The 25,125-nt window shown below is 42.1% G+C and overlaps 2 protein-coding genes across 2 annotated transcripts in view; one reads left to right on the forward strand and one right to left on the reverse strand.

The window, feature by feature from the left end:
• The window catches only part of NANS (N-acetylneuraminate synthase), a 48,771-nt gene extending 34,867 nt beyond the window's left edge, over window positions 1-13,904 (forward strand). Inside the window, 4 exon segments of the mRNA XM_044270779.1 lie at window positions 1,445-1,599; window positions 7,403-7,669; window positions 13,372-13,452; window positions 13,454-13,904. Coding sequence (XP_044126714.1) covers window positions 1,445-1,599; window positions 7,403-7,669; window positions 13,372-13,452; window positions 13,454-13,582 — 632 coding nt within the window. The 3' untranslated portion in view covers window positions 13,583-13,904.
• Window positions 13,905-16,100: 2,196 nt separating this feature from the next.
• The window catches only part of TRIM14 (tripartite motif containing 14), a 94,132-nt gene continuing 85,107 nt past the window's right edge, over window positions 16,101-25,125 (reverse strand). Inside the window, exon 5 of the mRNA XM_044285786.1 lies at window positions 16,101-18,658. Coding sequence (XP_044141721.1) covers window positions 18,123-18,658 — 536 coding nt within the window. The 3' untranslated portion in view covers window positions 16,101-18,122. The remainder of the gene's footprint in view (window positions 18,659-25,125) is intronic.

Raw genomic sequence — 25,125 nt, forward strand, 5'->3', positions numbered from 1 at the left:
AAAGGACAATGACCTACAAAGTTCATACAGGTCTAAAAGATAGTATAGAGCATCTGTCACCAAGAATCAACCCTATTAAACTAGGCATAATGCGTGCTAGCACTGATTCTGATGAGTAAAAAGATGTCTCAGTTGGCTCTGTTCTTGAGAATCACTTTTTAGTGATGTGTAAATTTGGTCTTCAGTGCCTTGTGGTTTGGGTACAAGCCTCTCAGAGCAGCAAAGCTCCCCATGATTGGCAGGGCCAGGCATCTCACTTGCTACTGTAACCGTATGCTGTAGTCTACACCTGTGGTTCTCAAACTTTTCGTGCCAGGTACCCCTTTAATGACAAGAAGTTTGAACAGATTACCTCCAAGGTAGCAAACCGTGATAAATGTTGACAGAAATAAGACTATCATAGGCTCGTTGTCACTAGGTTTCTCGTTCACAACACCACTGCAAATGAAGGCAGTGGTGTTTGGCTGTAAGTGGCAAAACTCATAAGGCTGTGACACCAAGTTTCCTTCTGCTAAGGGCCTGTTTAGGCAGAGACAGGGGTGTGTAATGAAGGAGCCACCTGTGCCTGGATGGTGGCCAACAAAACTGTGATATCCACTGACAAGCACAAGCAGCTCAAACCATCCTCTCTAATGCTGGTCTGTCTCGACCGTCTGGAGCCTGCTCTCCGTGTGTCTGTGTCCTCACATAACCACTGCTCCCAACAACACCTAACAGCTAGGTCAGAATGGCCTAGAATATAAGTAATTTATCAAAATGACCATCCTACTTCTCTCAGTTCAATGATGCTCCCCCTCTCAAAGTTTGTCAACTGGGCAGAATGTCTGAGGGCATCATAGAGGCATGTCTAGCAGACCACTCTCTCGCCAAGAAGTACACTACCCAAAATAAGCCTCTGAGAGCCTTTTTATAGGGCTGCAGGGAATCCCTTTTCTGTCGTCTTGTGGCATGATCCACACTTTTGATCATTTACATATCTGCTTGAGACATAACTGCATTCTGAGTTTTGCAGCAATCCAACATTTCTATCTGGCTACGATATTTTATCGGCGCATATGCAGAATTTAATTCATTCAATGCAGCCCACTCCTGCTGCGCATGTACCGACACATTGTCTTGGATGTACAGTGGAGGGGGAGGTAGTGGACTAGGTAAGTTTGTACTGTGCATGCCCTAGTTCTTTGATTCAGAGCATGCAACATTGAAAAGGAGGTATGGTTGGTCAGGTAGAATATAGATCTGAGTAGAGAACACCAAACTGCACCAAAATTTAAAGTTAGGAGACCTATAGTTATTTATATCACTTTCATTGTATACGTAAACTGAAAAACACTGTTATGCGTTCAAATTATATTATGTTATTTGCTTCAAATTAATTACACTTTTTTAGTGCATTGTATTTGTAAGGTTCACGTTACAATGTAAATCTTTTGTTTCTCTATAGGTCGACCAATGGTGATATCGAGTGGAATGCAGTCAATGGATACCATGCGTCGTGTTTACGAGCTTGTAAAACCAATTAATCCAAACTTCTGTTTTCTCCAGTGTACAAGTGCATATCCCCTTCTTCCAGAAGACGTCAATCTACGTGTAATAACGGTAAGCTTCAATGTCTGTAGATCTCAGCTGGATCTGCCAAAGTTATAAAGAGGCAAGGTGTCTCCATAACTTCGGCGCATCCAGCGCTAGTTCTAAATGTAAGACAGCTTCTGAGGCTGTCCACACCACACCCACAATTTTAGACCTGGTGTGAGCAGGGCGAAGTCACAGATATTGGCGCAACTAACCATTGCGCCGCCATCTACGCCTGAAATACACCTAATATAGACGTATTTCAGTATAATAAATGACCCCCTATATGCAGAGTAATTTGTTTACTGGAGGGACTGGGTTTTAGACCAAGAGCTCACCTTGTTTAGTTAGTTATTGGGAAGCCAAGCTGTAGAAGAAATGGCTTTAAGTTTTTGTTAAACACACATATACAGTACAGACCAAAAGTTTGGACACACCTTCTCATTCAAAGAGTTTTCTTTATTTTCATGACTATGAAAATTGTAGATTCACACTGAAGGCATCAAAACTATGAATTAACACATGTGGAATTATATACATAACAAAAAAGTGTGAAACAACTGAAAATATGTCATATTCTAGGTTCTTCAAAGTAGCCACCTTTTGCTTTGATTACTGCTTTGCACACTCTTGGCATTCTCTTGATGAGCTTCAAGAGGTAGTCACCTGAAATGGTCTTCCAACAGTCTTGAAGGAGTTCCCAGAGATGCTTAGCACTTGTTGGCCCTTTTGCCTTCACTCTGCGGTCCAGCTCACCCCAAACCATCTCGATTGGGTTCAGGTCCGGTGACTGTGGAGGCCAGGTCATCTGGCGCAGCACCCCATCACTCTCCTTCATGGTCAAATAGCCCTTACACAGCCTAGAGGTGTGTTTGGGGTCATTGTCCTGTTGAAAAATAAATGATGGTCCAACTAAACGCAAACCGGATGGAATAGCATGCCGCTGCAAGATGCTGTGGTAGCCATACTGGTTCAGTATGCCTTCAATTTTGAATAAATCCCCAACAGTGTCACCAGCAAAGCACCATCACACCACCTCCTTCATGCTTCACGGTGGGAACCAGGCATGTAGAGTCCATCCGTTCACCTTTTCTGCGTCGCACAAAGACACGGTGGTTGGAACCAAAGATCTCAAATTTGGACTCATCGGACCAAAGCACAGATTTCCACTGGTCTAATGTCCATTCCTTGTGTTCTTTAGCCCAAACAAGTCTCTTCTGCTTGTTGCCTGTCCTTAGCAGTGGTTTCCTAGCAGATATTCTACCATGAAGGCCTGATTCACACAGTCTCCTCTTAACAGTTGTTCTAGAGATGTGTCTACTGCTAGAACTCTGTGTGGCATTGACCTGGTCTCTAATCTGAGCTGCTGTTAACCTGCGATTTCTGAGGCTGGTGACTCAGATGAACTTATCCTCCGCAGCAGAGGTGACTCTTGGTCTTCCTTTCCTGGGGCGGTCCGCATGTGAGCCAGTTTCTTTGTAGCGCTTGATGGTTTTTGTGACTGCACTTGGGGACACTTTCAAAGTTTTACCAATTTTTCGGGCTGACTGACCTTCATTTCTTAAAGTAATGATGGCCACTCGTTTTTCTTTACTTGGCTGCTTTTTTTCTTGCCATAGTACAAATTCTAACAGTCTATTCAGTAGGACTATCAGCTGTGTATCCACCTGACTTCTCCACAATGCAACTGATGGTCCCAACCCCATTTATAAGGCAAGAAATCCCACTTTATTAAACCTGACAGGGCACACCTGTGAAGTGAAAACCATTTCAGGTGACTACCTCTTGAAGCTCATCAAGAGAATGCCAAGAGTGTGCAAAGCAGTAATCAAAGCAAAAGGTGGCTACTTTGAAGAACCCCAGAATATGACATATTTTCAGTTGTTTCACACTTTTTTGTTATGTATATAATTCCACATGTGTTAATTCATAGTTTTGATGCCTTCAGTGTGAATCTACAATTTTCATAGTCATGAAAATAAAGAAAACTCTTTGAATGAGAAGGTGTGTCCAAACTTTTGGTCTGTACTGTATATGTGTGTTTAACAAAAACTTAAAAAGCCATTTCTTCTACAGCTTGGCTTCCCAATAACTAACTAAACAAGGTGAGCTCTTGGTCTAAAACCCAGTCCCTCCAGTAAACAAATTACTCTGCATTACTTTTGAATGAGAAGGTGTCCAAACTTTTGGTCTGTACTGTATATACACAGTTGCAAGAAAAAGTATGTGAACCCTTTGTAATAATATGGATTTCTGCACAAATTGGTCATAAAATGTGATCTGATCTTCATCTAAATCACAACAATGGACAATCACAGTCTGCTTAAACTAATAACACACAAAGAATTTAAATGTTACCATGTTTTTATTGAACACACCATGTAAACATTCACAGTGCAGGTGGAAAAAGTATGTGAACCCCTAGACTAATGACCTCTCCAAGAGCTAATTAAAGTGAGGTGTCAGCCAACTGGAGTCCAATCAATGAGATGAGATTGGAGGTGTTGGTTACAGCTGCCCTGCCCTATAAAAAACACACACCAGTTCTGGGTTTGCTTTTTACAAGAAGCATTGCCTGATGTGAATGATGCCTCGCACAAAAGAGCTCTCAGAAGACCTACGATTAAGAATTGTTGACTTCCATAAAGCTGGAAAGGGTTATAAAAGTATCTCTAAAAGCCTTGCTGTTTATCAGTCCACGGTAAGACAAATTGTCTATAAATGGAGAAAGTTCAGCACTGCTGCTACTCTCCCTAGGAGTGGCCATGCTGTAAAGATGACTGCAAGAGCACAGCGTAGACTGCTCAATGAGGTGAAGAAGAATCCTAGAGTGTCAGCTAAAGACTTACAGAAGTCTCTTGCATATGCTAACATCCCTGTTAGCAAATCTACGATGCGTAAAACACTAAACAAGAATGGATTTCATGGGAGGATACCACAGAGGATGCCACTGCTGTCCCAAAAAAGCATTGCTGCATGTTTACAGTTTGCACAAGAGCACCTGGATGTTCCACAGCAGTACTGGCAAAATATTCTGTGGACAGATGAAACCAAAGTTGAATTGTTTGGAAGAAACACACAACACTATGTGTGGAGAAAAAGAGGCACAGTACACCAACATCAAAACCTTATCCCAACTGTGAAGTATGGTGGTGGGGGCATCATGGTTTGGGGCTGCTTTGCTGCGTCAGGGCCCAGACGGATTGCTATCATCGAAGGAAAGATGAATTCCCAAGTTTATCAAGACATTTTGCAGGAGAACTTAAGGCCATCTGTCCACCAGCTGAAGCTCAACAGAAGATGGGTGTTGCAACAGGACAACGACCCAAAGCAAAGAAGTAAATCAACAACAGAATGGCTTAAACAGAAGAAAATACCCCTTCTGGAGTGGCCCAGTCAGAGTCCTGACCTCAACCCGATTGAGATGCTGTGGCAGGACCTCAAGAAAGCGATTTACACCAGACATCCCAAGAATATTGCTGAACTGAAACAGTTCTGTAAAGAGGAATGGTCAAGAATTACTCCTGACCGTTGTGCACGTCTGATCTGCAACTACAGGAAACGTTTGGTTGCAGTTATTGCTTCCAAAAGAACGTTCAACCAGTTTTATAAAATCCAAGGGTTCACATACTTTTTCCACCTGCACTGTGAATGTTTACATGGTGTGTTCAATAAAAACATGGTAACATTTAATTCTTTGTGTGTTATTAGTTTAAGCAGACTGATTGTCTATTGTTGTGACTTAGATGAAGATCAGATCACATTTTATGACCAATCTGTGCAGAAATTTTCTTGCAACTGTGTGTGTCTATATATAAATTTTATTTATTTTATTTTTTTACTTAAAATTTTCCATGTCATTATCTCTATTTAAAAAAAGCAAAAATGAAAATCCTAGCAGCACCATCAATCTCACAGTAAACAGAGTGCCAAGAAAGGAAAAAAGGCTGCAGCCCATCCAGGTGGTGTCCTTTATTCACCCATATAGTGACGTTTCAGTCCTCTTAAAGGGACTGTTCTCAAGCTTGAGAAAGTTGCTACAGTCATGTGAAAAAATTAGGACACCCTTTGAAAGCATGTGTTTTTTTTGTAACATTTTTAATAAAAGGTTATTTCATCTCCGTTTCAACAATACAGAGAGATTAAAGTAATCCGACTAAACAAAGAAAACTGAAGAAAAGTCTTTTCAAGATCTTCTGTAAATGTCATTCTACAAAAATGCCTATTCTAACTGAGGAAAAAGATAGGACACCCTTGCCCCTAATAGCGAGTGTTACCTCCTTTGGCTGAAATAACTGCAGTGAGACGGTTCTTGTAGCCATCTACCAGTCTTCGACATCGGTCTGAGGAAATTTTACCCCACTCCTCAATGCAGAACTTTTTCAGCTGTGAGATGTTTGAGGGGTTTCTTGCACGTACAGCCCTTTTCAAGTCACCCCACAGCATCTCAATGGGATTCAAATCTGGACTTTGACTTGGCCATTCCAGGACTCTCCATTTCTTCTTTTTCAGCCAATCTTTGGTTGATTTACTAGTATGTTTTGGGTCATTGTCATGTTGCATGGTCCAGTTCCGCTTCAGCTTTAATTTTCTAACTGATGGTCTCACATGTTCTTCAAGCACCTTCTGATACACAGTAGAATTCATCGTGGATTCTATGATGGTGAGCTGACCAGGTCCTGCTGCAGCAAAGCAGCCCCAAACCATGACACTTCCACCTCCATGCTTCACAGTTGGTATGAGGTTCTTTTCTTGGAATGCTGTGTTTGGTTTACGCCAAACATGTCCTCTGCTGTTGTGTCCAAATAATTCAATTTTGGACTCATCTGTCCAAAGAACATTATTCCAGAAGTCCTGGTCTTTGTCAACTTTATCTCTGGCAAATGTCAGTCTGGCCTCGATGTTTCTCTTGGAAAGCAAAGGTTTCCTCCTTGCACACCTCCCATGCAAGTTAAACTTGTACAGTCTCTTTCTGATTGTAGAGGCATGTACTTCTACATCAACAGTAGCCAGAGCCTGCTGTAGTTCTCGAGATGACACTTTAGGGTTTTTGGAGACCTCTTTTAGCATCTTGCGGTCTGCTCTTGGGGTGAACTTGCTGGGGCGACCAGTCCTGGGCATGTTGGCAGTTGTTTTGAAAGCCCTCCACTTGTAGACTATCTTCCGGACAGTGGAATGGCTGATTTCAAAATCTTTTGAGATCTTTTTAAATCCCTTCCCAGACTTATAGGCTGCTACAATCTTTTTTTCTGAAGTCCTCTGACAGCTCTTTTGCTCTCACCATGGTGCTCACTCTCACTTCAACAGTCAGGAGCACACCAAACTAAATGTCTGAGGTTTAAATAGGGCAAGCCTCATTCAACATGCAAAGTAACGATCTACTAATTATGTGCACCTGGTGTGATATACCTGTGTGAGATCTGAGCCAATTTAAGAGGGAATACATGTGAGGGTGTCCTATCTTTTTCCTCAGTTAGAATAGGCATTTTTGTAGAATGACATTTACAGAAGATCTTGAAAAGACTTTTCTTCAGTTTTCTTTGTTTAGTCGGATTACTTTAATCTCTCTGTATTGTTGAAACGGAGATGAAATAACCTTTTATTAAAAATGTTACAAAAAACCACATGCTTTCAAAGGGTGTCCTAATTTTTTCACATGACTGTATATGGGTGAATAAAGAACACATTTTTTTCACCACCTGGATGTGCTGCGGCCTTTTTCTTTTCGATTAAAAAAAAAAAATAGAAATTTTACTCTCTGATCATAAACTGACTCTAAAGTACATATTTTTTATGTGTTTTGTAATAGTTTTTTTTTTTTTTCTTGTAGGAATTTAAGTCTGCCTTTCCAGACATCCCAATCGGTTACTCTGGCCATGAAACTGGCATTGCTATTACGGTTGCAGCCGTAGCAATGGGCGCCAAAGTGGTTGAGCGCCATGTAACCATAGACAAGACTTGGAAAGGAACTGACCACAATGCTTCCCTTGAAATGAGTGAACTAGCTGAGCTAGTGAAGTCTATAAGGCTAGTAGAGAAGGCAATGGGCTTTCCAGTAAAACGTCTCCTGCCTTGTGAAATGGCTTGCCACAATAAGGTAACATCTAATTTTCCTTTTGACAACAATCCTTAGAGTGCCAAATCCATGCATAACCATCTCATTATTAATTCTTTTCCACTCATTGCTGCATCACTAATAGAAGCCAGTCAACACTGTGACTGCACCATCATTTGGGGGTGCCAGCTGTATTATACAGCTCTAGCAGCCAGGATGAGAGAACTCTGATCCCAGTTATTTAACCCCTTGGGTGCATCTAAATGGTTAGGAAGGGGACTTCCTTTTCACCTCATAGCTCCCCCCCTTCACCCTGCAAAGCAATCACTGGCTTCTGAATTGACATGACAGCCATGGGCCTAACAACCTGATACTGATGACTTATTCTCAGAGTTGGTGATCAGTGACAGGTTGGTGGGGGTCCCAAACCCTGCACCATCACTGATCAGGCAGCCACTGGAAGCGGTAACTATACAGTGGATGGAAGGCTCTGTCAACTGCGTGCTGCAGCTCAGTTCCCATTAACTTGAAGTACCCACTACAGTACCTTGGCAAAGCCACTACACACTGAATGGAGCTTTCTGCTTCTGGCTCTTTCCACTGTGTATATTTTATGGCCCTGGTGGCTGCCCGAAACAGATGATCTTTGGAGGTGCCGGTTGGCGGACCACTACTAACCTGATATTGAAGACCTGTCCTGAGGATAGGTTATCAGTATCAAAGTCCTGAAAAATCCCTTTAACAGTTTTGCAATTTGCAGCCTCAATTTGCACTTGCTAACAGTTATTGTTTCTCTGTAATGCACCATTTTTCTGCACTCCATTGTGCATATCACAAAACAATATTTGGTATCACTGTAATCATAATAAGCTGTACAATATAGTGGTGAACGCATTATTGATGATGAGGATTGGTAAATGGGACTTTTTCTTTTTTTTCTTCATTTAATAATATACTATTTATTTTAGTGTTATGCGGCTGGCCATGAAGAAAATAGCTTTTTAAGCACATAAAATTCAGCCCAACAGAGGAGGTCTGTAGTGTAATGTTAAATCTTCTATGGTGGTATGCGACACCTAGTTATTCATATCCTCAGCAGTGGCCAATGCCGGGAAATTGTGGCATAACATGACAGTCCTTCAGGAGAGTGGGCAACCATTTAATTCATGGACAGGCCAGGTTGTTAATTCTAGCATATAGAAGGGAGTCCTGGGCAGGGCCGTATCTTAGAGTTTGCCTTTATTAGACAGTCACTTTAATGCTACAGCAGAAAACTACATATTAGTGTATTGTGTGCTTTCAAGCTATAGGGTAACAGATCTGGGAGAAGGCCCTGTTTTAGTGTGGTGATGGCTCCATGTGCAAAGCAAGATCTAGCAGGGGAAAGAATCTCTTCTCTAACATCTTAGAACCTCACAGACCTTGGGATCAATTAGAACTCTGGCTGACCTAGTACCGCCATGTTTCAGAGTCTAGCGAGCAAGGCTTTTCAGAAGGTTGGAGCAGATAGCAGTAAAGGGGGATTTTGGAATTGGTTATGTAGCTAGTAATACATGTAAGTTATGAAGTGTATGGCATGTCTTAAAATGTTCTGCATTTAAATGTAAGCCAAAAATGGATAGGGTTGAGTGTTTGTTTGACTGACTTGTACGAAGTCAGTGACTAACTAAAAGGGTGAGACTGCTTGTCATTTCCTCTCCTGCCTGTAATTTGTTTTCTGGGACATTCGTCATTGGAAAAATCACAGAAAATAATATTTTGTCAGATTTATTTTATTAGATAGTTTTGGGTTTCTCCTAAGGCTACTTTCACACTTGGGTTCAGAGCGGATCCGTATGGGGTCTGCCCAGACGGATCCGCTCATATAATGCAGACGATGGGATCCATTCAGAACGGATCGGTCTGCATTATATTGTAGAAAAAATTCTAAGTGTGAAAGTAGCCACAGACGGATCCATCCAGACTTTGCATTGAAAGTCAATAGGGGACGGATCCGTTTGAAAATTGAGCCATATTGTGTCAAATTCAAACGGATCTGTTTGCCTCCGCACGGCCAGGCGGACACCCGAACGCTGCAAGCAGCGTTCAGGTGTCCGCCCGCTGAGCGGAGCGGAGGCCAAACGCTGCCAGACTGATGCATTCTGAGCGGCTCCGCATCCACTCAGAATGCATTAGGGCTGGACGGATCCGTTCGGGGCCGCTTGTGAGAGCCTTCAAACGGAACTCGCAAGCAGAGCCCCGAACGCTAATGTGAAAGTAGCCTAATTCTCCCTTAGAACCCATTTATGTTTGGTTTTTTTTCTATTTTTTTTTTATGAATAAATAGAATAAAATGGCAGTAATAGTTTAATGCTTGTTTCTCACCCAAGGAATCAAGTTTTACTCCATGTTGTGTTTTGTTGTTTTTTTTGTTTTTTTTTCAAGATTTTACCTCTATTTAAAACTTACCACCTAATATGGCATATCCTACAGAAGTAATTGCCATAAAACTGGAATTTTCTTATAGAACTTCAACAACAAAATTATTATTATTTTTTTTTTTATTTGATTTATTTTTTTACCTTTTTCAAGCCTTCTGATGGAAGGCTCAAACATGATGTGAATAGATTTCTATCTCCTATTTACATACCTGTACAGTCTCAGTGCTGCCACCACCAGCGTACTGTACATACACCACTGTGCACTTACATTAGTAGAATTGATCCAGCTGTCAGATGTGTTGCTGAGCTCTAAGCTGGAGAAAAAAAAAAAAAGAATCAGACAGTTAAAATCCAGCATGTCCAATCCTTATTTCCTCTGACATCAGCCATCAGGAGGCCCCCAAACAAATTACCGTATTTTTCGCTTTATAAGACTCACCCGATGATAAGACGCACCTAGGTTTTTGAGGAGGAAAATAAGAAAAAAAAAATTGAACCAAAAGGTGTGCTTTTGGTGGGTTTGAACAAATTGTGGTCTGTGGATGACATTATTATGGGGGATCTGTGGATAACGCACTGTTAGGGGGCATCTGTAGCTGACGCATATATAGCAACTTATGATAGAGATAGATAGATATATATATAGATAGATAGAGATATATATATATATATATATATATATATATATATATATATATATATATATATATATATATATATATATATATTCTATATCTCTAATATAATATTCTCATCCACAGATTGACACCCCCCCCCCCCCCCCCATAACAAGTGTCCCTGTGTAAATAGTGACCCCCTCCAATGCACAGGGCCCCACGCACAGCAGTCTTCATATGTAAAGTGTAGTCATTTAATCCTTAACCAGTGGGGTAGCTATGTTAAAGTAGCGCAATCCTCTGTAGTAGTACTCGCTATCAAACTACCGTAGCAGGCCGGCCGGCAGCGCAACGTCACTTACTTCCGTCACGCACCTGCTTCATTAATAATTAAATTAAATTGTCAGGTTCGGCTGACTTAGATCTAATGCATATGGCCAGCTTTAGTATTTAGTCTTTTTCTCTGTGTTCAAACCTGAACAGTATTGCAAAGATACATCTAGATATAATATAAGTGGTATTTTGTCTGGCAGAATGCTGATACTCATGCCGGAAACGCAGGGAACCCCATTATAATGAATCTGATCCATCAGGCACTGGTGATGTCCACCATATCCTGGATATGACAGTTCCTGTATTCTGTTCCTATGCTGAAACAGAATACCGTAATTAACACGGCAGTGTGAACAGAGCCTTAGCAAGCATTTCAAACGGTGAAGAGGCTGACTATAATATCCTTCAGAGTGGGAATCATTGACCGGACGTCTGGTACAATATCTTTTCCAATGGTCACTACTATAACCAGCATATCTCCATTTTGGACAGCCTTCATAAACATTTATTCAGATGTGTAAACTTTATTAGCGGCTCATCTTTTAAAACTTCCTGTTCAGCTGGTCGTACACATTTAGGTTTAATTTTGCCATTACGGGCATTTTAACTGGACCGGATGATCATCTAAGGTGTATAGGCTAAAGACTCATGGGCCCTGCTGCAAGAGTTCAGCTTGGGGCCCCCTTCCCTCAGTGCTTTTGTGGCCAGGGAAGCACATAGCCTTCGTGCTGCCTTGAGCAAAAATTGAAATGGCACCCCCCCACCCCATGCCAAATTCTTGACCTAAACCCTTCCCTCCAGCGAGAGGTGTAACTTGACTAGCATGCATTTTCCTATAATACCAGTGTCTTCCTATGCGGAACAAGGGTCTTTGGGCCCCCTCAGGCTCCTTGGCCCGGTAGCGACTGCTACCTCTGCACTTCCTACAGCTACGCCTCTGTGTATAGGGACCTGCCAAGGCTGCCCACTCCTTTTGTTCTTGAGGGAAATGTTGCTATCAGAGTATACTGGCAGTGGCTTAAAGGGACACTGACAGGCCCTATAAACATATTTAGTTATTCCTATGCAGTCATAGAATGTAAGAACGCCCAGCACAGTGAATAATAATGAGCTGGGCGGCGGTAGGAATCGACAGCTGAGGCGCGGCTGGGCACAAAGGTATGAGAAAAAACGCCCCTTGGGCATAAAGAAATGTGATTGACAGATGAATATAAAGTTGTTTTTACATGGTTTACAATGCGGACAGGGGGTACTCTTATATCATTGGAATACACTTTAATAGATCTATGACTGCATAGGAATAACTAAATATGTTTATAGTGCCTGTCAGTGTCCCTTTAAAGCGTACTTATGTATAGAAGGGACTGGGAGAGATAACTGTGTCAAAGGATATCTTGTGTTTGACTGTTATAGGCAGCCCTTTTAAATGGGGAAACGAGTATTTGTACAATTGCTCATTCCTGATAATAGGCCCTATAATCTGCCTATGTAAATGGACCCTTTGACACCTATAAAAGCATTTATCATTAGGTAAACAGTAGGGATGAGCAAACCTGTTTTTTCAAGTTTGGCGTACAAGGTTCAGGTTATCTAAGAATTCTGTTATGGATTCCGCTACCACAGACCATACCTTTTTATGGTCGATGATAACGGAATTCTTAGAGAACACGAACCTTGTACGCCAAACTTGAAAACACAAGTTCGCTCATCCCTAGTAAACAGTATTGGGTAAAGCCATCAAGGTTAGGACAGTTAGTCCCATGATTGGCACACAAACTACAAATTTCTTATTGTTCTTGGAGAGCTTTAAAGATGTTTTCTGAGATTTTGATATTGATGACCTGCCCTCAGGATAGGTCGTCAATATCAGATAAGCAGGGGGTCTGACTCCTTTGACTCCTGACTATCAGCTGTGTGAAGAGGCTGTGGTGCATCTGTGCATTCTTCCTTGGTCACATCACATGGCCTAGGCGCAGCTCATTCCTGTTTAAGTGAACGGGGCTGAGCTGCAATACCAAGCACAATGGTTATAGAGTTGTCACAATACCAGCATTTGGACTTTTCGATACTTTACTTGGTATCGAAACCTCACGATACTCTATATCAAATAGAAATTTTGAAGAAAAAAATAAAAACGCTAAAAATTATGCCACACATTAATTGTATGTTGCTTGTTGATGGGGTCACTTACTATTAATATGAGGCACATGGAGGTCCACATTGATAGAAAAACTGACAACCTGGTATCAAGCCGGGCAATAAAAAATATATCGAAAAAGGAATTTGTTGAAGTAATTGATGATTTATTTTTTTACTTTAGCCTCAGAAAGGCTTTCCTACCCATGTGAATAATTTCTCCTTTTGTCTCATTCAGCTTGGTAAATCTGTAGTGGCAAAAACAAAAATCCCTGCAGGCACTGTGATAACACTGAACATGTTGACCGTGAAGGTGGCCTGAGCCACATGGTTTCCCTCCCGAGGAGATCTTTGACCTAGAAGGCAAGACGGTTAAGACAGACATCGAGGAGGACGAATCTGTCACAGAGGCAGCAATCGAGAATTACAACACAAGAACGAAGTGTTAGGAGCTTAAAGCCTGACCACTACCCAACCGTTTTTCACCTTTTACCTTACCAAGACATGTTCTTTGTAGAAGTTCATTGCACAGGGTTTTGGCTCCTTTTTTGTAACCAAACGATTCAGTGGCATGTCCGATCGAGTTGTTGTACTAGATTTGTCTAGTCTAAATGGGTGAAAATGGTGTTGCTTGTAAGGCTGTGACAAACGCATGGCAATCACTGTTTTGTACGCAGATTTTGACATTTGCAAATCACAGCATTTTGTGAATGATTCTTATACTTTGATATTTACATTGGAAAAAATAAATCGAATAAATAATTGGCAGTGGCTTTGCTTCCTATGAAATGATTTCACTGTGCTGTAAGGCTAGCAGTAGCCTAGCATCATCTCTCCTTTATGTAATGCTTGTATAGATTTGCTGCACATGGCGCATGAGTAAGATAAATACCGCTATGCCCTCAATAGACATGCATATGAATTCATATTTATTTATTTTCCAGCATGTTTACTGAAATATTGGTTACTCATTTTGGGATATATTGTTTCCTGGCATGTTAACATTCAGTGCATCACCCTCTACAGCAACAGTCCTTGGTTTATAATTCTGACTTTTCTTAAAAAGGAATCCATAATGCATGATTTATCATCCCATTCAAATGCAGTTTGAATGTTTTAAAAACAACAACTTTAAAGAGCATCTTGTCAGCAAGATCAATCCAGGCAGGATTGATCATGCTGAGTGAAACGTTCCCCTGTCGTGTAGCCTTCCACTGCACGGTGTTTGAGAAATTTGTATTCTTTTGCTGACCTAGCTGCTTCACCACCGCCTTTCTCCCTTTGCAACTCCCAGGGCCAGGCATCCTCACTGTCCTTCTTCGGGACCATGAAATTCCATGCATATGCCAAAGAGAGTTCAGATGGCGCATGTGCAGTAGAATTGCTCATATGTCGGCTTGAGTTCAGTTGGTGCATGTGCAGTAGAATCGCATGTGCCGTGAGTTCAGTAGGCGCATGTGCAGTACATCTTATTCAGCTGCCCCCCCTACCTCCCCTTAATAAGATCCAAAATGCACATGATTGATCGCTCGCTAACTCATGTATAAGATATTAGGGCCAGGCAGGAGGACAGTGAGGATGCCTGGCCCTGTCAATGGGAGGGAATGGCTAAGGGGGAAAGATGATGGCGATGAGGTCAGCCCCTCAGTGCATCAAACAATTTCCCAGGAAAGGCTTAACAGATTGATACAAGACAGGGTTTTTTCCCTCAGCATGATTAACCCTACCCGCCAGTGTGCCTGGTTTATTAGGGTTGATCATGCTGACAGATGCTCTAAGAATATGTTGAATACTGTGAAATTTTCCAACTGCACCTTTTCAGTTCGTTACTTACTAAAATCTTGCACTTTGTTAACCGGATACATTTTATGAATAAACGACCCTTTGCAAAAAGGAGTTCACTGAGATCAATGCTGTTTTTATGGCCGGTTATGAGTAAAGGGGTTTACCAGGATTAGAAAAACATGTCTGCTTTTATCCCCCAAAACGGTGCCAAAACTGTCCCCAGGTTGTGTCTGGTATTTCAGCTCAGCCCTATTTATTTCAGTGTAGCTGAGCACCCCAGCACAGCCTAGTTCTGGAAGAAAGCAGCCATGCTTTTCTAATTCTGGACAACCCTTTTAAGTTGTTTTTCCTTGGTGGATTAACTTTTTATACAGGAAATGTAGAACCTCAGAGGGACAGCTATATGAGAAAAAAAAATCTGTTTAAGTGGGAAATCCTTTTAGATAATTAATAAATGAACATTAGCTGCTTACATTACAATACACAAATTAGAATAATAAATGAGAAAAAGGCGACTTAGAGGTGGCCACATTGATTGATGTGGGATATGGGACTCCCACGTCTAGTAGAACTGAGCACCGTGGCTTCTCCACCTCTGACGCAGTAACACACTTGACTATGAAACTTCACTTGAATCGACTTGGCTACAATACTGAACTCAGTGACATGCAAATAAACTGCAAACGCAGACCTACTTAGGTCAGTGGTAGTCCCTGGAGTACGTTCCTCCACAGCAAGCGCTTAGGTAGCTTGGTACCCTGTGCAATACAGACTATTGATTTCCACCATGTAGTTCCGAAATAAAACTGCCTCCTCACTAAACAAAGGAGAATAGCTGCATCCTATACAGTTGTCTTCCCATATCTCTGTGCACCAAGTGTAAGTTTGGGGATCAAGCACTAGGGACGCAGGCCAACATCTAAAGCCAGCTCTGGTCACCCTTTGCCTTACCCTAAGGAAGTATTCTAAATAAGTTAATTTTTAATGCCGGCCATTAAAGTGGTTGTAGCAAGTTTTAAGCTTCTCCTTTTATCCATAGTATAATGGATAAGTGATCAGTGGAGACCTGACCAATGAGACATCCACCAATCATGAGACCGTGATCCTCGTCTTGTTTATGGAGAATGAGTTGAAAGCTTGGGACAACTCATTTAATGATGGTTTTGTACAGTTTTAATTTTTTTTACCATTGACATAAACATTTAACTTTTTTATAATTTCATATACTGCTGATCATGACTTTACAAACCACAAAAGTCAACACCAGTGTCTTCATTGTCTAAAACATAAATGCAATTTATTTTTTATAGGGAGTTTAACTTATCTCTTAAAGGGGTTGCCCTTTTTTTTTTTTTTTTTTTAATCTCCCCCCCTCCTTCCCCAGCAGGACCTGGGAAAAGAGCGGTCTTCACCCGACTTCCGGTCCCCACACTTAAACTTCTTGCATAGCTGGGGTAACATGCTCCTCTGCAGTGGATGACTTACTTTAGTTGTAACGTGTCCCCATGTGACCACAAGAGATGTCCTGCTGGGGGACGTGGACTTTACCTTGAAGTCACTGTTTTGCTGATGTCAGGAACCAAGACAATAATATGGCATGTTACTCCTCACCCACAATGTTAGGTAGTGAGGAGCCTTCTTTCCTAACCCCTAGCAAACATAGTTATCATAGAAATAATACAAGGGATAGGGTATGGCTAAACTTTAGAACTGCTGATTCCCTTATTGATCCTAAAGAAGGTCAAAATCATGACTTATCTGCTCTATGAAGGAAATATTTCCCTCCTTGTTCTAAGTACCAATCAGACTTAATCAACAATTAAAAACAAGAATTACAATTACAGAGGCGGTAATTTTTTATTTTTTTCTAAAAACGTATCCAAGCCTGCCGAAGGGTGAAGGTTCAGTGAGACAGTCCCAAATTGCCGTAACTGTCCTAGATTGCAACATATCTCTGCTATGATCTACCAACATTCAGTTGGCTGCTCAAATGTAATTTTTAGTTTGAAGGGGTTTCCCAATCCCCCCAATATTTTTAGATAGTAACAGGGATTATTATAGAAAAACACAAGATGACTAACTCATTAGTCTGTTTGCCCTCTCCTGATGCTGCCCACTGTTCTGTGTTTCCATCACTGCAACAATGTCCTCTCCGAGAACTCCGTGTGATCACGGTAGCCAATCACTACTTTCTGCATCAACGACATCCCAGACTAGCGCATGAGACTGCTGAGACCAGTGACTGGCTTCATTATTCATATGGAGTAATTGAGTTCCTTTGTCATTTGATTAATTCATTTTAAAATGTTTAGGGGTCTTGGAACATCTATTTAAGGGGTAATTAGTGGTAATTTGGCTGAAGTGTGTGTTGGGCGTTGATGTAACAATTACTCTGCTCACTTCTATGTGATTGGAGTTATTTTATGGATTTTTTATTGCCCATTGCTATTGCATAAAGCTATCTTCAGAAGAAACATACATTTACTATATATTAACATCCTACATATAAGCTAGAAGTAATTCAAGATACAAAATGGTTGATCTGCAAACATCATTCTCAAAATTGATATTTAAACAAAGCATACTTAATTCTAGGCTCTTTATTTTCCTATCCCTTTAAATCTCAACCATCTTGGTTTAGAACTGGGGGAGGGATTCAGACGTAAACTTAGACCAGGCAGTGTAAGGATCCACAAAATTTATCACAGTGGCTCATGCTAGATAATAGTGCCAAATTGTGGCACATTTTACGACCAGGTCTAGGCACAATCTCATTAGTAAATATTGGCCTATGTATATTCTGAAAGATTATGGTAAACCAACCTTTAGTGATAGTTATAAACCATATAAACATATGCTGTACAGATAACTGTAGCAGGGTCACATATTATATAAGATCCTCACATCTTCTGCAACCTATAAATCCATGAATCCATATTTTTCAATAAATTTAAGGGAACAGAATTCTTATTAATGAAAAAAACTTGTAAATGCAGAAGGTACAGCAATGCCATCCTAAAACAGAAATCTCAGGGCATATTCACACAACTGTATTTCATCTGTGTGTTATCCATGTCCAAAATGAACTGGACATGGCACACAGACCCATAGAAGTAAGCGGTGCCACTGGCATTCATTTGTATATGTTTTTAGCGTATCTACTAACCAGAGGATATAAACCATGATGTAAACCTAGCCTCATTATTAAGTCAGTCTACACATTGTGACTGACCCATCCCATAATCGAAGAGCTGGATGCAAAGGTTCAGTAAATCTACATCGAAAGGTATGCAAATGCTTCATTCCAGACGTGACATCCAAAAATGATAGAACTCCAGATTCATAGTCCAGGAAAATCCCAATTTTTTCTGGAGGGTTAGTAAGATGAATCGCTTTCCTCTCTCCTTTGTGGAAGGCCCAGTACTCATAATCATATCTTTTAATGCACCATGATCCACTGGTCCACCCAAGACGACTCAACTCTGTATCTCCTTTCCTTTGTATAGATGGGTATGTGATTCCGATCCACCATCCCTGTCCTGCCTGAAGGACGTCTACTTCCCAATAGTGACTGCCAGAGAAGTAGGAGTCTCTACTTAGAATCTGCATGAGTTTATCAAATCTTGGTGGATGATTAGCGTTAAATTTTCCTAACCAAGCACACTGTACTGTAAGTAGGTCTTCTGAGAGCCTCAGTTTTGGGTGCATTGTGTCCGGATCTAAAGTCGGTGTTCTGGCATCTGTGAAGAATGTGAACAAAAGTATAAGTGGATAAACTATGTTTGATGCATTTAACATGTTATTAAAGTGCATGTGACACTATATTGTAAACAGGATTGGATTAAGGTTGGTGGAGGCCCCCATAATTATTATTTTTTTAAAGCAACCCGTAGTTCCAGAATGTTTGGATTTACCCTAAGACACTGGCTGTTAATGAGCTGAGCTATGCCATCTCAAACTCCATAGCCCCTTCACTGTGCACTCCTGTTCACTGTCAGACTGGGGTATATTAGGTCCACCAAAGGAGTTAATTCTGAGGTCCCACCTTCCCTCCATTCCACAGGTTTAATACAGGTCACACTAACTATGCCTAGTTTTTCTAAAGCAGATATGTCAGCCAGGGCTGTATTTCTAACTGGTGCTGATCCAAGTCTGAATACTTCCTATCAGAGCCAAATTGACAGAAGGTGGGGCCAACACATGCAGGCGGAGTCAACTCAAGTAGGTGGGGCATACATAGACGGGCCAGCAATACGATAGAGGGGCAGTATATTGTTCTACACTTTGGTATTTGGTTCTGTAGCAAACCAAATGTAGAGAACCAAATACAAAAGCGCAGCACAATATACTGCCCCTGCAGCACCAAATACAATAGTGCAGGATAATGTACTGACCCAGCAGAACCAAATACCACAGTGCAACAAGAGGTTCTGCTGGGGACTGTAGTATTTGCTTCTGCTGGGGCAGTATATTATACTGCACTGTGTTATTTGGTTCTGCTGGGGTAGTTTATTGTATTGCACTATGGTATTTTTTTCTGCTGCAGAAAACAATATATTGCCCCAGCAGAACCAAATACCACAATGTAGCACAACATACTGCCCCAGAAGCACAAAAATACCTCCACAGAAGCTTCCCCTCTGTGGTGGGGTTCCACATTCTCCCCTCCTCCTCCAGTTGTCTCTTAAGATATGGAGGAGGGGGATGATGAGGTGAAACGCAGGTCACAAGCAGCGAGCCAGCTCTACCAACAACATACTGCCTGCCAGCACTACTAAACATACAGAGTAATACAGCACCACATACCTCTTACATCCAGTGACGTCTCCTCTGATGTAAATGTTCTCTTTCCTCATCTTCTCTGTTTGGCCCAGACCACCATAACAATTTCTTTCAGCCACATCTTGACTCTGCAGAGTTTCCCACACAGGCATCTTAGATTCCTCATTTTTCCATAATCCAACCCACGTTGTCAACACAAACTCCACATCATGGTGCCCCACTATTGCCATCCTGCTGCCACACTCAATATTGTGCCTGCTGTTCTCCCCAATGCCCCCAAATACTATACTGCTGAAAAATAATAGCACAAGTAGTAATAATGTCCCCACTAATAATTCCCCCCACGTTATACTCCCACTAATAATGCCTGTATAGTGCCCCCCACAAATAATGTCCCCTAATATGCTCCTAATAATGGAAATACCCCTACCGTGCTTCCAGCAATAATACCCCTACTGTACCTCTAGTGATAATGCCATTATAGTACCCCCAGTATTAATAATGTCCCCGACAGTGTCCGCAGTAATAATGTCTACAGTACAAAAAATCCTTCATAACGTGCCCCAGTATTAAAAGTCCCCACTGTCTTCAGTAATGCCACAATATTAAAAATTCCTCTATATTGCCCCCATTAATGCTCCCTATAGTACTGCCACTAATGTCACCCACATTGTCCCCTGATAGTAGTGTACCCCACAGTGCCCCTTAAAAGTAAAGTCCCCACAGTGCCTCTCCAGTAGTTATGTCCTCCACAGTAGTAATGTCCTCTACAGTGCTTCTTCAGTAGTAATGTCTGCCACAGTGCTCCTCCAGTAGCAATGGCTCCAGAAGTAATCTTTCCCCACAGTGCCTCTCCAGTAGTTATGTCCTCCACAGTAGTAATGTCCTCTACAGTGCTTCTTCAGCAGTAATGTCTGCCACAGTGCTCCTCCAGTAGCAATGGCTCTAGAAGTAATCTTTCCCCCCACAGTGCCCCTCCAGTTGTAATGCTCTTCAATACCCCTCCAGTAGTAATATCCTCCACTAGTAATGTTCAGTGGTTAGTAAAGGAAAAAACGAATACTCACGAGAGTCACGCTGCCCAGCGTCTGCAATGCAGGCTGCAAGCCATTTCCAGCCTACGCCATGGGATGCTGGGACGCAGGCAACCAACTGTACTGACGTCACCGTGCTGCGTCCTGGTGCATGTGGACGTGATGATGTCATCATCCCCCTTTTGCACCGGGATATACTGCCTTATAGGCCTCAGGCTTAGGAACCATCGGCTCCAGTAGCCCACTGCAGTATCTAACTGCATCACTATCCTAAGAATGGCAATGCAGCTGACTTCAGGGGGTCACACTTAGTATAGTGCAGCCACTCAACTTCCTGACTCCCTAGGAACGTGCTCTCGGTTGCCTAATAGTGAAAACTATTGTTTTTCTATGTAAGGGCAGCATATTACAGCTACATAGCCAAAATGGCACAAAAAGTGTTGAGTGCTGAAAGAATACACCACTTTCTTAGTGGGAGCTTGTGTCGTTTTGGCTACAAGTAGTTTGGACTTAGGCCTCATGCACACGACCGTTGTTTTGGTCCGCATACGAGCCGCAGTATTTGTGACTTGGATGCGGACCCATTCACTTCAATGGGGCTTCAAAAGATGCGGGCAGCACTACGTGTGCTTTCCGCATCCGTTGCTCTGTTCCGTGGTCCTGCAAAAAAAATATAACCTGTCCTATTCTTGTCCGTTTTGCGGACAAGAATAGGCAGTTTTATTAATGTCTGTCTGTGCCTTTCCGCAACGTACACGGACTCCATCCGTGTTTTGCGGATCCGCAATTTGTGGACCGCAAAACACACAACGGCCGTGTACTTTATTAACTAAGTAGCAGGACATGTAGGGCATACATGGGGGATGTCCCTGCACTTACTATTATTTTTGGGCACCGCTCCATTGCTCCACTGTGGCCCCCGTTACATTCTCCGGCGCTGTATGCTAAGTAACAGCATCAGAACACCAGGAAAGAGACATCAGCTTTTCTCCCTGGGCGTTCCTTCTCCCTGGCTGGCTCCGCAGAACGTCACAGCCAGGGAGAAGGAACGCCCACAGAGAAAAGCTGAGGTCTCCTCCCTGGTGTTCCGAGGCTGTTAATTAGCATACAGTGCGAATAAATGTAACGGGGGCCACAGCAGCACAAAGGAGCGGTGCCCAGAAATAATAGTAAGTGCAGGGACATCCCCCATGTATTCCCTACATGTCCTGCTACTTAGTTAATAAAGTATGGACCCATGAAAGGTCCTCCAGTGGCCAGCGGGGCTCAAGAGGCAGTTGCCTTGGGCCCCCCAGAAGCAACTGGGCCTGGGGAAGCTGCCCCTTTTTCCCTGCTTTAAAGACGGCCCTGCATGTGCCCACTCGCTCTGCCCTGCTAATAGCCTGCCCAGGCAGTAGCTCACATAAGACATTGCTCTTCTGCCTGTGCCCATTTTGCCAAAGCCTGACACAGCCAATCTATGCCAGGCTTTAGCGACGCAGCTCTGGCAGTGTGTGAGTGAGTGAGTCCGTACTCCCATACCCAGCGCTGTATGGGAATACGGATCCTAAAGCGCAATAGGCACCTGAACTTCAGTGCCTATTTTGCTGGTAAAAGGTAAAAAAAATAAAGCATATTAGAAAAATTTATTTTATGGCAGTTTAAGTATATAGTGGATAGAGGTAAAAAATTGAACCTTATTTATAGCGGCGCTGCTGCAGAAGACAGGACTCAGATAGGTAAAATAAAGTAGGTTCTTTATTAGTATAAGTCAGTGGCGTAACTACCAGGGAAGCAGGGGAAGCGGCTGCTTCGGGGCCCGGGCTGCCAAGGGGCCCGGCGCCCAGCTTGTGTGACAGTTTATTTTCAACTTAAATAGTTAATTAAAATGATCGATTCTCATCAGGGCCCCTGGATTCACAGCAGGCGCGACGGCGGGCCCCCTCCTCCGTAAATATGTTGATCGGATCATGGCAGTCTACGCGTTTCTGGGGCGGACTGCCCCCTTCATCAGACCTATTGTCCTGATGAAGGGGGCAGTCCGCCCCAGAAACGCGTAGACTTATACTAATAAAGAACCTACTTTATTTTACCTATCTGAGTCCTGTCTTCTGCAGCAGCGCCGCTATAAATAAGGTTACATTTTTTACCTCTATCCACCGTTACCCAATCCCGGACACCGTACCCCACGGCTACCAGTAATGACCTAGGCAGCAGCAGCAGTCACCCCCGCAAGCTGGACGGGCCTTTTACCAGCACAAGTGATCCATAGGAGTTGTGCCTCATCACAACCAAATACGGTAAGCGCAATCAGTGCTTTGGTGGTTTTTACACAAATATCATACGGTTTTACACACGAGGCGCTGCCTCCTGTTTTCTCTCTTCTTTTATCTAGTTTAAGTAAATATGAAGATTTAGGCACACTTTAGGATCCGCACCTCACATCAAGGTAGGTGCTCTTTTCACTGTGGAAATTTTCTGCAGCATCTGATTATTATTTTTTTAAATCTCTTTGCCACTACAGTATTTGTTGTGGATGTTCCATATGCAATTCTGCAGCGAAAAATACACAGCATATCTTCCATGTGTGGCCGCACCCTTAAATGGATATTTTTTTTTCTAGAGATTTTCAACTCTGAGGAATCTTTGTTTCTAAGTAATTGTGAAGTGTATCTACAGACGTGGACAAAATTGTTGGTACCCTTTGGTCAATGAAAGAAAAAGTCACAATGGTCACAGAAATAACTTTAATCTGACAAAAGTAATAATAAATTAAAATTCTATAAATGTTAACCAATGAAAGTCAGACATTGTTTTTCAACCATGCTTCAACAGAATTATGTAAAAAAATAAACTCATGAAACAGGCATGGACAAAAATGATGGTACCCCTAGAAAACACAGAACATAATGTGACCAAAGGGACATGTTAATTCAAGGTGTGTCCACTAATTAGCATCACAGGTGTCTACAACCTTGTAATCAGCCATTGGGCCTATATATATGGCTCCAGGTAATCACTGTGTTGTTTGGTGATATGGTGTGTACCACACTCGACATGGACCAGAGGAAGCAAAGGAAAGAGCTGTCTCAAGAGATCAGAAAGAAAATTATAGACAAGCATGTTAAAGGTAAAGGCTATAAGACCATCTCCAAGCAACTAGATGTTCCTGTGAGTACAGTTGCACATATTATTCATAAGTTTAAGATCCATGGGACTGTAGCCAACCTCCCTGGACGTGGCCGCAGGAGGAAAATTGATGACAAATCTAAGAGACGGATAATCCGAATGGTAACAAAAGAGCCTAGAAAGACTTCTAAAGAGATTCAAGGTGAACTTCATGCTCAAGGAACATCAGTGTCAGATCGCACCATCCGTCGTTGTTTGAGCCAAAGTGGACTACATGGGAGACGACCAAGGAGGACACCATTGTTGAAAACGAATCATAAAAAAGCAAGACTGGAATATGCCAAACTACATGTTGACAAGCCACAAAGCTTCTGGGAGAATGTCCTGTGGACAGATGAGACAAAAATCGAAGTTTTTGCCAAGGCACATCAGCTGTATGTTCACAGACGAAAAAATGAAGCATATCAAGAAAAGAACACTGTCCCTACTGTGAAACATGGAGGAGGCTCTGTTATGTTCTGGGGCTGCTTTGCTGCGTCTGGCACAGGGTGTCTTGAATCTGTGCAGGGTACAATGAAATCTCAAGACTATCAAGGAATTCTAGAGAGAAATGTACTAGCCAGTGTCAGAAAGCTTGGTCTCAGTCGCAGGTCATGGGTCTTGCAACAGGACAATGACCCAAAACACACCGCTAAAAACACCCAAGAATGGCTAAGAGGAAAAAATTGGACTATTCTAAAGTGGCCTTCTATGAGCCCTGACCTCAATCCTATTGAGCATCTTTGGAAGGAGCTGAAACATGCAGTCTGGAAAAGGCACCCTTCAAACCGGACACAACTGGAGCAGTTTGCTCATGAGGAGTGGGCCAAAATACCTGCTGAGAGGTGCAGATGTCTCATTGACAGTTACAGGAAGCGTTTGATTGCAGTGATTGCCTCAAAAGGTTGCGCAACAAAATATTAAGTTAGGGGTACCATCATTTTTGTCCATGCCTGTTTCATGAGTTTATTTTTTTACATAATTCTGTTGAAGCATGGTTGAAAAACAATGTCTGACTTTCATTGGTTAACATTTATAGAATTTTAATTTATTATTACTTTTGTCAGATTAAAGTTATTTCTGTGACCATTGTGACTTTTTCTTTCATTGACCAAAGGGTACCAACAATTTTGTCCACGTCTGTATGCAACATGCTGTATCTCCTGGGGGAACAGAGAGACCAGCATATGAAATTCTAACATGTCCAATTCACGTTTCCGAGACAGTTGCCTAATATGCACGGT

The sequence above is a fragment of the Bufo gargarizans genome, chromosome 1 (assembly GCF_014858855.1).
Source record: "Bufo gargarizans isolate SCDJY-AF-19 chromosome 1, ASM1485885v1, whole genome shotgun sequence".
NCBI lineage: Eukaryota > Metazoa > Chordata > Amphibia > Anura > Bufonidae > Bufo > Bufo gargarizans.